This window comes from Salmo salar, chromosome ssa11, assembly GCF_905237065.1.
Source record: "Salmo salar chromosome ssa11, Ssal_v3.1, whole genome shotgun sequence".
NCBI classification, from domain to species: Eukaryota; Metazoa; Chordata; class Actinopteri; order Salmoniformes; family Salmonidae; genus Salmo; species Salmo salar.
This window is the reverse complement of record NC_059452.1, coordinates 72,769,736-72,782,866: the sequence shown is the minus strand read 5'-3', so window position 1 is coordinate 72,782,866 and position 13,131 is coordinate 72,769,736. Positions and strand designations below refer to the sequence as shown.

Below are 13,131 nucleotides of genomic sequence, written 5' to 3'. Positions count from 1 at the left end.
TAGGACTCCTCCACTTTAGACCAAGCAACCTTCATGTTCGCAGCATTGTCTGTCACCAGCGCAAATACCTTCTGTGGTCCAAGGTCATTGATGACTGCCTTCAGCTCATCTGCAATGTAAAGACTGGTGTGTCTGTGCTCTTGTAGAATACTGGTTGAGGGATGGAGATGATGCAGTTAATTATTCCTTGCCCACAAATATTTGACCACCCATCAGAGATGATTGCAATACAGTCTGCTTTCTCTATGATTTGCTTGACCTTCACTTGAACTCTGTTGAACTCTGCATCCAGCAAATGAGTAGATAAAGCATGTCTGGTTGGAGGGGTGTATGCTGGGTGAAGAACATTCAGAAATCTCTTCCAATACACATTGCCTGTGAGCATCAGAGGTGAACCAGTTGCATACACAGCTCGAGCAAGACATTCATCAGCATTTCTCTGACTACGTTCCTCCATTGAGTCAAAAACTTCTGACTCCAGGAGGACCATGAGTTGTTGCTATTGATAAGGTGTCTTATTCATCATTTTCACCTCGAATAGAAGTAGAGGGACTTTTGTCAGAGGTTGCTTGTTGTGAGTGCTGAGGGAACTTTATGCACTTGGCCAGATGATTTTGCATCTTTGTTGCATTCTTCACAAATGATTTGGCACAGTGTTTGCAAATGTACACAGCTTTTCCTTCTACATTAGCTGCAGTGAAATGTTACCACACATCAGATAGTGCCCGCAGCATTTTCCTGTAAAGATTAGAACAAAGAGTAAAAAATAAAATACAATTCTATGTACAGATAAATAGTTAAGCAGTTAGATTAAACAACTCCTTTGTAAGATAAATGTTTTAAAATGAAACATGTATGGAAACAGGTGAATTTACACTCCTCAGTTAGCAGGCTCAAGAAAGTTAAAACCCACATGGTACAGCAGCAAAAACTAACTAGCAGAAATTGTTAACAAGTTAGAAATGATTTCAACACACTTTGCTGTAGGCTACTATTTACTAGTTAACAAAAAAAAATAATGTGTCATATAAAATATATTCACCCCACCCAGTATTGTAATCAAAACTTACCAGAAAGCATGTAGTCCCCTGCTCAGACAGTGTAGTAGTGTGGGCTCAATAGCATCTCATTAGTGTACAAGATCTTGAGGATCAGATGTACATGTGATGGAAGAATGCACTGCGCATGCAGAGGCTTGCAATTCCATTGAATTGGGGTTAGTTTAACCAAAATATGCCAGAATACCTATTTCCTTATGTGTATCCCACAAAAAAAAGGTTTTTTGATGAATTTAAGAAGAATTCCCCAAATTCCAGGGCTTAACTTAACATGGGAAAATTCTGGGAATTTACCGGAAAGTTTCCAACCCTTTGCAACCCTAGTTATGACGTCCCTTGTGATTCCTGTTTTACTGTAAGACTTTCACTTCTTATGACTTTGTCACGAAAAGAGCCGTGTTGAATAGACCAAACTGCAGCGGGAATATGGATACTCATATTTTAATTTAAAAAAAAAGGAGTAAAGCATCCACTGGAAAAAAAAACAATACACACGACAGGAACAGTCTTACAGGCATACAAAAACGCAGTGCAAGAACAATCCCCCACAAATGACAAACACAAAACACACCCTAATATATGGGACTCTCAATCAAAGGCAAATAGACCACACCTGCCTTCAATTGAGAGTCCCCACCCTAATTAACTAAACATAGAACCAGACTACCTAGACTAAACATAGAATACATGAATCTCAAACAGTGCCCAAAAAACCCCGGAATACTTAAATCAAATGCCCTTACTACAAAAACACCACCCCGAACCACATAAACCAAATACCCTCTGCCACGTCCTGACCAAACTACAATGCCAGTTAACCCTTATACTGGCCAGGACGTGACAGTACCCCCCCCTAAAGGTGCTAACCCCGGAAGCACCTCAAGAAAAAAATAAATAAAACAACCACAAAAAATCCCCCTAAACTAAAGGGAGGGAAGGGAGGGTGGCTGCCGTCAACGATGGCACTGTGCTACACCCCCCCTCCCCAACCCACCTATATCTGGAGGTGGCTCCGGTTCTGGCAGTTCCGGGCAGACGGGCCACTCGGGCTGGGCCGGAGGACAGTCGGGCCACTCGGGCAGACCCGGAGGGCAGTCGGGCCGCTCTGGCAGACCCGGAGGGCAGTCGGGCCGCTCTGGCAGACCCGGAGGGCAGTCGGGCCGCTCTGGCAGACCCGGAGGGCAGTCGGGCAGCTCTGGCGACTCTTGACTGACGGGCAGCTCTGGCGACTCTTGACTGACGGGCAGCTCTGGCGACTCTTGACTGACGGGCAGCTCTGGCGACTCTTGACTGACGGGCAGCTCAGGCGACTCTTGACTGACGGGCAGCTCTGGCGACTCTTGACTGAGCCGACGCACTTGAAACCTGGTGCGTGGTGCTGGGACTGGACGTGCCAGACTGTGAACACGCATCTCCAGGCTAGTGCGGGGAGCGGGAACAGGACGAGTCGGGCTGGGCTGACGCACTTGAAACCTGGTGCGTGGTGCTGGTACTGGACGTGCCAGACTGGGAACATGCACCTCCAGGCTAGTGCGGGGAGCGGGAACAGGACGAGTCGGACAGGGCTGACGCACTTCCGGGTCCGCACGAGAGACAGGAACTGGAAACACCGGGCTATGGAGGCGCACAGGCCGCCTTGATCTTACCTCCTGCACAACCCGTCCTGGCTGGATGGAACTAGTAGCCCTGTCCGAGCGGGGTGCTCGTACAGGGCGGACTGGGCTGTGCAGGGGCCTGATGGTTGCCGTGCGTAGAGCGGGAGTTGGGTAGCCTGGTCCTAGGAGGCGTACCGGCGACCAGATGCGCTGCGCAGGCATCCTCCTACCAGGCTGGATGCCCACTCTAGCACGGCACCTGCGAGGGGCTGGAATAACTCGCACCGGACTGTGCGTGCGTATGGGTGAAATTGTGCGCTCTTCCGCAAAACATGGCGCCCTCCACCTCATACGCTCCTCCATATAATCACGGGTAGCTGGCTTCTGGCTCTTCCTTGGCCTAGCCAAACTACCCGTGTGCCCCCCCCAAAAAAATTATTGGGGGTGCCTCTCATGCTTCAACGCCAGTCGTGTTCCTCGGTAACGTTCCCGGTCCTTACCAGCCTTTCTCCATGGGCCCTCTCCGGCCACAATCTGGTCCCAAGTCCATTTCTCACGAGTGTCCCTGTCAAAATAATTAGTGTTCTGCTCCTTCTTCCGCTGCTTGGTCCTGGTTTGGTGGGAGATTCTGTCACGAAAAGAGCCGTGTTGAATAGACCAAACTGCAGCGGGAATATGGATACTCATATTTTAATTTTAAAAAAAGGAGTAAAGCATCCACTGGAAAAAAAACAATACACACGACAGGATTGGTCTTACAGGCATACAAAAACACAGTGCAAGAACAATCCCCCACAAATGACAAACACAAACACACCCTAATATATGGGACTCTCAATCAAAGGCAAATAGACCACACCTGCCTTCAATTGAGAGTCCCCACCCTAATTAACTAAACATAGAACCAGACTACCTAGACTAAACATAGAATACATGAATCTCAGACAGTGCCCAAAAAACCCCGGAATACTTAAATCAAATGCCCTTACTACAAAAACACCACCCCGAACCACATAAACCAAATACCCTCTGCCACGTCCTGACCAAACTACAATGACAATTAACCCTTATACTGGCCAGGACGTGACAGACTTGCTTGCTGCAGGAGAAATGGGACAGTTTCCATTGAGAGGGAATGTGGTGACTGACATGATTGCTGCAGTTTTTCCAGCTGCACTAAAAGGTCAATGTCATCATGAGAAAATCAAGGGACATAAAGAACTATAGAGAGGAAATGTATATTAGGCAGTATACTGTATATATCCAAAAGAAAAATAGTCAAATAGAAAGAATCAGAAGAACGTTATCGCTCTTCAACAATGTCAACGGGAATCATTCCTGTCCTAAGAGGGGATCGGTGAGGAAGAAAGCACCATGGAAGCATAGCCCAGGGTAAGGACATGTAAGGTTACACTGTTATCTGGAGACAAAGCTCCAGGAGGCCCCTTCCGTGTCAATCTCCCTGCCGATCAGAGTCACTCTGTCGGGTGGTGGGACACTGGTATGTGGGGGGTGGAGATAAGACAAGGGCTCACTGTCAGGAGGGAGGAGAGTTAGCGAAACGGCAAAGGAGAGGGGAGGGGAGGGGAACAAATAAAATACGTCAGAGAAGAGAGGAGATGAGAAAAGCTGTAATGGCTCCTGCTGATACCAGGCGATACCTGAGAGGAAGAGAGGAGGAGGAGGAGGAGGAGAAGCACAACCCAGTGGAGGAAGAGAGATTAAAGTCCAGTCATACAGGAGAAATACACTCAGATCGATAGTGTAGGTCTTAAACAGGCAGGGAGAAAATGGATGAAGAGAAATGGGATATGGTCGGCTCCTGATGAGTGCACATCGGTTCAGTTCTGCAGAGCTGTATAACCCTGGGCGCTGGATGATTTTCTGAACCCCTAAAAACATTTTTGTTTTATTATTAATATTTCTTCAGAGCTTCAGGGCATTATTTCCATTTGGTTGATTTGTCAGTCTCTCTCTCTCTCTCTCTCTATTTATCTCTTTCTCTCTCGTTTTCTCTCCCTCTCTCTTTCCTCTGTCTCTTTTCTCTCTCTCTTTTTTCACATTTTCTCTCTTTCTCTCTCTCTCTTTCTTTCTATCTCTCTAAACACCAGTTTATAGTGTTTAGTGTTACATAATGGGGAAAAGAAAAGTGTGTCTAATTTATTCTTCAATATTTAGCCCCATTAGAGACTCGACTGCCTAAGTAGAAAATGACCATGTAATATGGTAATGAGGGCAAGAAATACCTCCATAAAAACACACACAATATAGATTTATTTTCGGATCTGTAATGGACTGTCATCCATTAGACAAAAAGTACTTTTATCACCCTGACTCTTTATGGCTGGGTTGAAGGTACAAACAATGCTTAGGTCACCATCAAGTCCTATGTAAAATAATAATTACTCAACAGGACCATTAGCACGGTTTGGTTTAAAAGGACCTCATGCCTGATTCATCCTCTTTGGCATTTCCCTTCTATCAAAGTGCATATCGCCTTTGTCTATGTTTAGATTTAACATGCTTGGAAAACATTGTAAATCGTGTGCATTTTGTCCTGCTATGATGATGGACATTTATGTAATGTAACAAAACACCTGGCAGTAGTGTCCTCTGTTCTGGAGTCTGGCAGTAGTGTCCTCTGTTCTGGAGTCTGGCAGTAGTGTCCTCTGTTCTGGAGTCTGGCAGTAGTGTCCTCTGTTCTGGAGTCTGGCAGTAGTGTCCTCTGTTCTGGAGTCTGGCAGTAGTGTCCCCAGTTCTGAAGTCTGGCAGTAGTGTCCTCTGTTCTGGAGTCTGGCAGTAGTGTAGCGCTTAAGTGTAACAGCTAGAGCAGGCCTTGAACCAGAAACTCCTGCAGATACAGGTCATACATTTCTCAGGTCACAAAGGCTGCCTGATCTTTTTGCCAAAGATCAAAATTAGGCTGCCTGTGTAAACGCAGCCATAGGCTCAGAATGAGTTTAGCCAACATGTAATCAGAAATCAATACATACGCCACAATTGCCTCAGAGCTTCCATCATAGATTCCCCCCCCCTACACACACTTATTTTCCACTAGTTTAGGCATTGATGTGAGTCAGTGTGAGACTAATTTCCAATTGAAGATGACTTAGAGTTGTGACATCACTGCAGGACTCTTCACAAAGCTGCGTACCCTCCACTGCTACACACACACACACACACACACACACACACACACACACACACACACACACACACACACACACACACACACACACACACACACACACACACACACACACACACACACACACACACACACACACACACTGTCCTCCCTGCGGAGGGGGGGGGAGTAGAGTATTACTCATACATACGTCAGACATACGGCACTTTTAATGAAGGAGAACTTGAAATGCGGCTTAATGAATCCTTCATGAACCCTTTATAAAGGAAATCAGAAGTAATTCATAAGTAATGCCATGCCATATAAAAGGTGGCAGAAAGGTTGATTGTGTTCAGGGTTTTTTCTTCTTCAACAAACAGGTAGAAGACAGTGGGCTTATTGAGGCTCCGATATTTGTATTTGGGTAATATCACTGAATATCTGTTTGTGATTAATTCTGTGTACAGGAAACCAAATATGAAGTACTGTTTGACACTAAATTAACCATAAAGCTTTAAACCATCAACCCTTGGTATCAAAAGTAGCCCATTTCTAAAAGTGTCTCATCAAGATAATTTGTTATTGGTTTGTTTCATGTGCGATGTGGGATAATGCTGCAAAGCAATATATGAATAATTGACTGTATTAATACATTCTAATCTAAATGTAATCATGAACTAGAGGGATTGAGCTTCAGGATATGGAATGACTTGGATACCAAAATATCACAGTGTTCTTTCTGGTTCTATTGAAGTAAACTCAACTAATCAAATATGATTAACATGTATTTAACTATTGACTATTTTAAGAGTGCTTAAATTCTGTGTAATCGGGAACTGGAGAGGGTTTTCTTGTTAGGTTGAGACATGCGACTGATGTTGACATCTTCCATTCCTCTTCATAGTGACCCCACGAGACCCCCCTCCACCCAGCATCCTTCCCCTGACAGCCAACCCTGTTAGTTCTGCATCATTTTACTGATTCAAAAAATGAAAGGAATTATCATCTCCAATGAGTGCTTTCTCATGCGATTCAGTTTTATTACAAAAAAATTGTTTGATACAAATGAATATAGATCACAGCAATGAACATGTATTTGACATGCTCCATTGAACACTCGTCTCCATCCACAGTCCTGTAACCGCACACATCGTCTCGCAAAATAAATAGAAACATTCCGTTTTTCAGAACCCTTTCCTGTACAGAATGTGAACCAAAAACGCCCTGCTTAACACCCTCACTGGCCCATTTGTACAGTCATGTACTGCATATAATCACACAGGTTAAACAATCTAAATACAGAATCAAAACCAATATTAGAAACGCCCACAAACACAAAATAACACTTTATTAAGCTTGAGCGCCAGCCACAATTCATTGAACATATAGTGAGCAACAAATAAAAAATAAAAAAACGAATGAGGTACAAAGTTAATAAATCTCTTTAAATTCAAAATGTAGTACAGAACAGAATTTTATGGCAATCTTCAGGCTTTTTTTCTGTAATCAGTCTCATAGTAGATTTGGCAGCCGGTGATGGGTGGTCCCCGTTAGCTAGGTGGCAGATAGACAACATGTTGGCGGGGGAGATAGATAAAGAGACAGAGCTCAGCCAGTGAAGCAGAAATCCTCCACACTGTTCACCTTGATCCTCTGCAGCTCCTGCCGGTCCAGCAGGCGGTACTGGAACGCCACCCGGTTGACAAACTTCCCGCTGGACACCATCCTAACCACCGTGTTATCGCAACCGATCTTCATCTGGGCTGTAGGACAAGGAAAAGAGACAGAAAAAAGAGAGAAAGTCAAAAACAGTCAGACATTATATTGCACACGGTAAGCAAAGCAACATAAACAAAAACATTCCATTCAAAAATGGCTAATAAAGATATATTCTAGTATGGATGGTGATGGTGGCTAATAAAGATATATTCTAGTATGGATGGTGATGGTGGATAATAAAGATATATTCTAGTATGGATGGTGATGGTGGATAATAAAGATATATTCTAGTATGGATGGTGATGGTGGGTAATAAAGATATATTCTAGTATGGATGGTGATGGTGGGTAATAAAGATATATTCTAGTATGGATGGTGATGGTGGGGAATAAAGATATATTCTAGTATGGATGGTGATGGTGGGTAATAAAGATATATTCTAGTATGGATGGTGATGGTGGCTAATAAAGATATATTCTAGTATGGATGGTGATGGTGGATAATAAAGATATATTCTAGTATGGATGGTGATGGTGGGTAATAAAGATATATTCTAGTATGGATGGTGATGGTGGGTAATAAAGATATATTCTAGTATGGATGGTGATGGTGGGGAATAAAGATATATTCTAGTATGGATGGTGACGGTGGGTAATAAAGATATATTCTAGTATGGATGGTGATGGTGGGTAATAAAGATATATTCTAGTATGGATGGTGATGGTGGGTAATAAAGATATATTCTAGTATGGATGGTGGTTAATAAAGATATATTCTAGTATGGATGGTGGCTAATAAAGATATATTCTAGTATGGATGGTGATGGTGGCTAATAAAGATATATTCTAGTATGGATGGTGATGGTGGCTAATAAAGATATATTCTAGTATGGATGGTGATGGTGGGGAATAAAGATATATTCTAGTATGGATGGTGATGGTGGGTAATAAAGATATATTCTAGTATGGATGGTGATGGTGGGTAATAAAGATATATTCTAGTATGGATGGTGATGGTGGGTAATAAAGATATATTCTAGTATGGATGGTGATGGTGGGTAATAAAGATATATTCTAGTATGGATGGTGATGGTGGGTAATAAAGATATATTCTAGTATGGATGGTGATGGTGGGGAATAAAGATATATTCTAGTATGGATGGTGATGGTGGGTAATAAAGATATATTCTAGTATGGATGGTGATGGTGGGTAATAAAGATATATTCTAGTATGGATGGTGATGGTGGGTAATAAAGATATATTCTAGTATGGATGGTGATGGTGGGTAATAAAGATATATTCTAGTATGGATGGTGATGGTGGGTAATAAAGATATATTCTAGTATGGATGGTGATGGTGGGTAATAAAGATATATTCTAGTATGGATGGTGATGGTGGGTAATAAAGATATATTCTAGTATGGATGGTGATGGTGGGTAATAAAGATATATTCTAGTATGGATGGTGATAGTGGGTAATAAAGATATATTCTAGTATGGATGGTGATGGTGGGTAATAAAGATATATTCTAGTATGGATGGTGATGGTGGGTAATAAAGATATATTCTAGTATGGATGGTGATGGTGGGTAATAAAGATATATTCTAGTATGGATGGTGATGGTGGGTAATAAAGATATATTCTAGTATGGATGGTGATGGTGGGTAATAAAGATATATTCTAGTATGGATGGTGATGGTGGGGAATAAAGATATATTCTAGTATGGATGGTGATGGTGGGTAATAAAGATATATTCTAGTATGGATGGTGATGGTGGGTAATAAAGATATATTCTAGTATGGATGGTGATGGTGGCTAATAAAGATATATTCTAGTATGGATGGTGATGGTGGGTAATAAAGATATATTCTAGTATGGATGGTGACGGTGGGTAATAAAGATATATTCTAGTATGGATGGTGACGGTGGCTAATAAAGATATATTCTAGTATGGATGGTGACGGTGGCTAATAAAGATATATTCTAGTATGGATGGTGATGGTGGGTAATAAAGATATATTCTAGTATGGATGGTGATGGTGGGTAATAAAGATATATTCTAGTATGGATGGTGATGGTGGTTAATAAAGATATATTCTAGTATGGATGGTGACGGTGGGTAATAAAGATATATTCTAGTATGGATGGTGATGGTGGGTAATAAAGATATATTCTAGTATGGATGGTGATGGTGGGTAATGAAGATATATTCTAGTATGGATGGTGATGGTGGCTAATAAAGATATATTCTAGTATGGATGGTGATGGTGGGTAATAAAGATATATTCTAGTATGGATGGTGATGGTGGGTAATAAAGATATATTCTAGTATGGATGGTGATGGTGGGGAATAAAGATATATTCTAGTATGGATGGTGATGGTGGGTAATAAAGATATATTCTAGTATGGATGGTGATGGTGGGTAATAAAGATATATTCTAGTATGGATGGTGATGGTGGCTAATAAAGATATATTCTAGTATGGATGGTGATGGTGGCTAATAAAGATATATTCTAGTATGGATGGTGATGGTGGGGAATAAAGATATATTCTAGTATGGATGGTGATGGTGGTTAATAAAGATATATTCTAGTATGGATGGTGATGGTGGGGTTAATAAAGATATATTCTAGTATGGATGGTGATGGTGGGTAATAAAGATATATTCTAGTATGGATGGTGATGGTGGGTAATAAAGATATATTCTAGTATGGATGGTGATGGTGGGTAATAAAGATATATTCTAGTATGGATGGTGATGGTGGGTAATAAAGATATATTCTAGTATGGATGGTGATGGTGGGTAATAAAGATATATTCTAGTATGGATGGTGGCTAATAAAGATATATTCTAGTATGGATGGTGATGGTGGCTAATAAAGATATATTCTAGTATGGATGGTGATGGTGGATAATAAAGATATATTCTAGTATGGATGGTGGTTAATAAAGATATATTCTAGTATGGATGGTGATGGTGGATAATAAAGATATATTCTAGTATGGATGGTGATGGTGGCTAATAAAGATATATTCTAGTATGGATGGTGGTTAATAAAGATATATTCTAGTATGGATGGTGATGGTGGGTAATAAAGATATATTCTAGTATGGATGGTGATGGTGGGTAATAAAGATATATTCTAGTATGGATGGTGATGGTGGGTAATAAAGATATATTCTAGTATGGATGGTGATGGTGGCTAATAAAGATATATTCTAGTATGGATGGTGATGGTGGGTAATAAAGATATATTCTAGTTAGGATGGAGATGGTGGGTAATAAAGATATATTCTAGTATGGATGGTGATGGTGGTTAATAAAGATATATTCTAGATAGGATGGTGATGGTGGGTAATAAAGATATATTGTAGTAAGGATGGTGATGGTGGGTAATAAAGATATATTCTAGTTAGGATGGTGATGGTGGGTAATAAAGATATATTCTAGTATGGATGGTGATGGTGGGTAATAAAGATATATTCTAGTATGGATGGTGATGGTGGGTAATAAAGATATATTCTAGTATGGATGGTGATGGTGGGTAATAAAGATATATTCTAGTATGGATGGTGATGGTGGGTAATAAAGATATATTCTAGTATGGATGGTGATGGTGGCTAATAAAGATATATTCTAGTATGGATGGTGATGGTGGCTAATAAAGATATATTCTAGTATGGATGGTGATGGTGGCTAATAAAGATATATTCTAGTATGGATGGTGATGGTGGGTAATAAAGATATATTCTAGTATGGATGGTGATGGTGGGTAATAAAGATATATTCTAGTATGGATGGTGATGGTGGGTAATAAAGATATATTCTAGTATGGATGGTGATGGTGGGTAATAAAGATATATTCTAGCATGGATGGTGACGGTGGGTAATAAAGATATATTCTAGTATGGATGGTGATGGTGGGTAATAAAGATATATTCTAGTATGGATGGTGATGGTGGGTAATAAAGATATATTCTAGTATGGATGGTGATGGTGGGTAATAAAGATATATTCTAGTATGGATGGTGATGGTGGGTAATAAAGATATATTCTAGTATGGATGGTGATGGTGGGTAATAAAGATATATTCTAGTATGGATGGTGATGGTGGGTAATAAAGATATATTCTAGTATGGATGGTGATGGTGGGTAATAAAGATATATTCTAGTATGGATGGTGATGGTGGTTAATAAAGATATATTCTAGTATGGATGGTGATGGTGGGTAATAAAGATATATTCTAGTATGGATGGTGATGGTGGCTAATAAAGATATATTCTAGTATGGATGGTGATGGTGGCTAATAAAGATATATTCTAGTATGGATGGTGATGGTGGCTAATAAAGATATATTCTAGTATGGATGGTGATGGTGGGGAATAAAGATATATTCTAGTATGGATGGTGATGGTGGCTAATAAAGATATATTCTAGTATGGATGGTGATGGTGGGTAATAAAGATATATTCTAGTATGGATGGTGTTGGTGGGTAATAAAGATATATTCTAGTATGGATGGTGATGGTGGGGAATAAAGATATATTCTAGTTAGGATGGAGATGGTGGGTAATAAAGATATATTCTAGTTAGGATGGTGAGTAATAAATATATATTCTAGTTAGGATGGTGATGGTGGGTAATAAAGATATATTCTAGTATGGATGGTGATGGTGGGGAATAAAGATATATTCTAGTTAGGATGGTGATGGTGGGGAATAAAGATATATTCTAGTTAGGATGGAGATGGTGGGTAATAAAGATATATTCTAGTTAGGATGGTGAGTAATAAATATATATTCTAGTTAGGATGGTGATGGTGGGTAATAAAGATATATTCTAGTATGGATGGTGATGGTGGGGAATAAAGAAATATTCTAGTATGGATGGTGATGGTGGGTAATAAAGATATATTCTAGTATGGATGGTGATGGTGGGTAATAAAGATATATTCTAGTATGGATGGTGATGGTGGGTAATAAAGATATATTCTAGTATGGATGGTGATGGTGGGGAATAAAGATATATTCTAGTTAGGATGGTGATGGTGGGTAATAACGATATATTCTAGTTAGGATGGAGATGGTGGGTAATAAAGATATATTCTAGTTAGGATGGTGAGTAATAAATATATATTCTAGTTAGGATGGTGATGGTGGGTAATAAAGATATATTCTAGTATGGATGGTGATGGTGGGTAATAAAGATATATTCTAGTTAGGATGGAGATGGTGGGTAATAAAGATATATTCTATTTAGGATGGTGAGTAATATATATATATTCTAGTTAGGATGGTGATGGTGGGTAATAAAGAAATATTCTAGTATGGATGGTGATGGTGGCTAATAAAGAAATATTCTAGTATGGATGGTGATGGTGGGTAATAAAGATATATTATAGTATGGATGGTGATGGTGGTGAATAAAGATATATTCTAGTATGGATGGTGATGGTGGCTAATAAAGATATATTCTAGTATGGATGGTGATGGTGGCTAATAAAGAAATATTCTAGTATGGATGGTGATGGTGGGTAATAAAGAAATATTCTAGTATGGATGGTGATGGTGGGTAATAAAGAAATATTCTAGTATGGATGGTGATGGTGGGTAATAAAGATATATTA

General features: G+C 40.2%; 1 protein-coding gene across 1 annotated transcript in view; it reads right to left on the bottom strand.

Annotated features, from left to right (window-relative positions):
* Nucleotides 1–6,796: 6,796 nt before the first annotated feature.
* LOC106563108 (corticotropin-releasing factor-binding protein) overlaps nt 6,797–13,131 on the bottom strand; it is a 53,659-nt gene continuing 47,324 nt past the window's right edge. Inside the window, exon 7 of the mRNA XM_014128333.2 lies at nt 6,797–7,543. Coding sequence (XP_013983808.2) covers nt 7,389–7,543 — 155 coding nt within the window. The 3' untranslated portion in view covers nt 6,797–7,388. The remainder of the gene's footprint in view (nt 7,544–13,131) is intronic.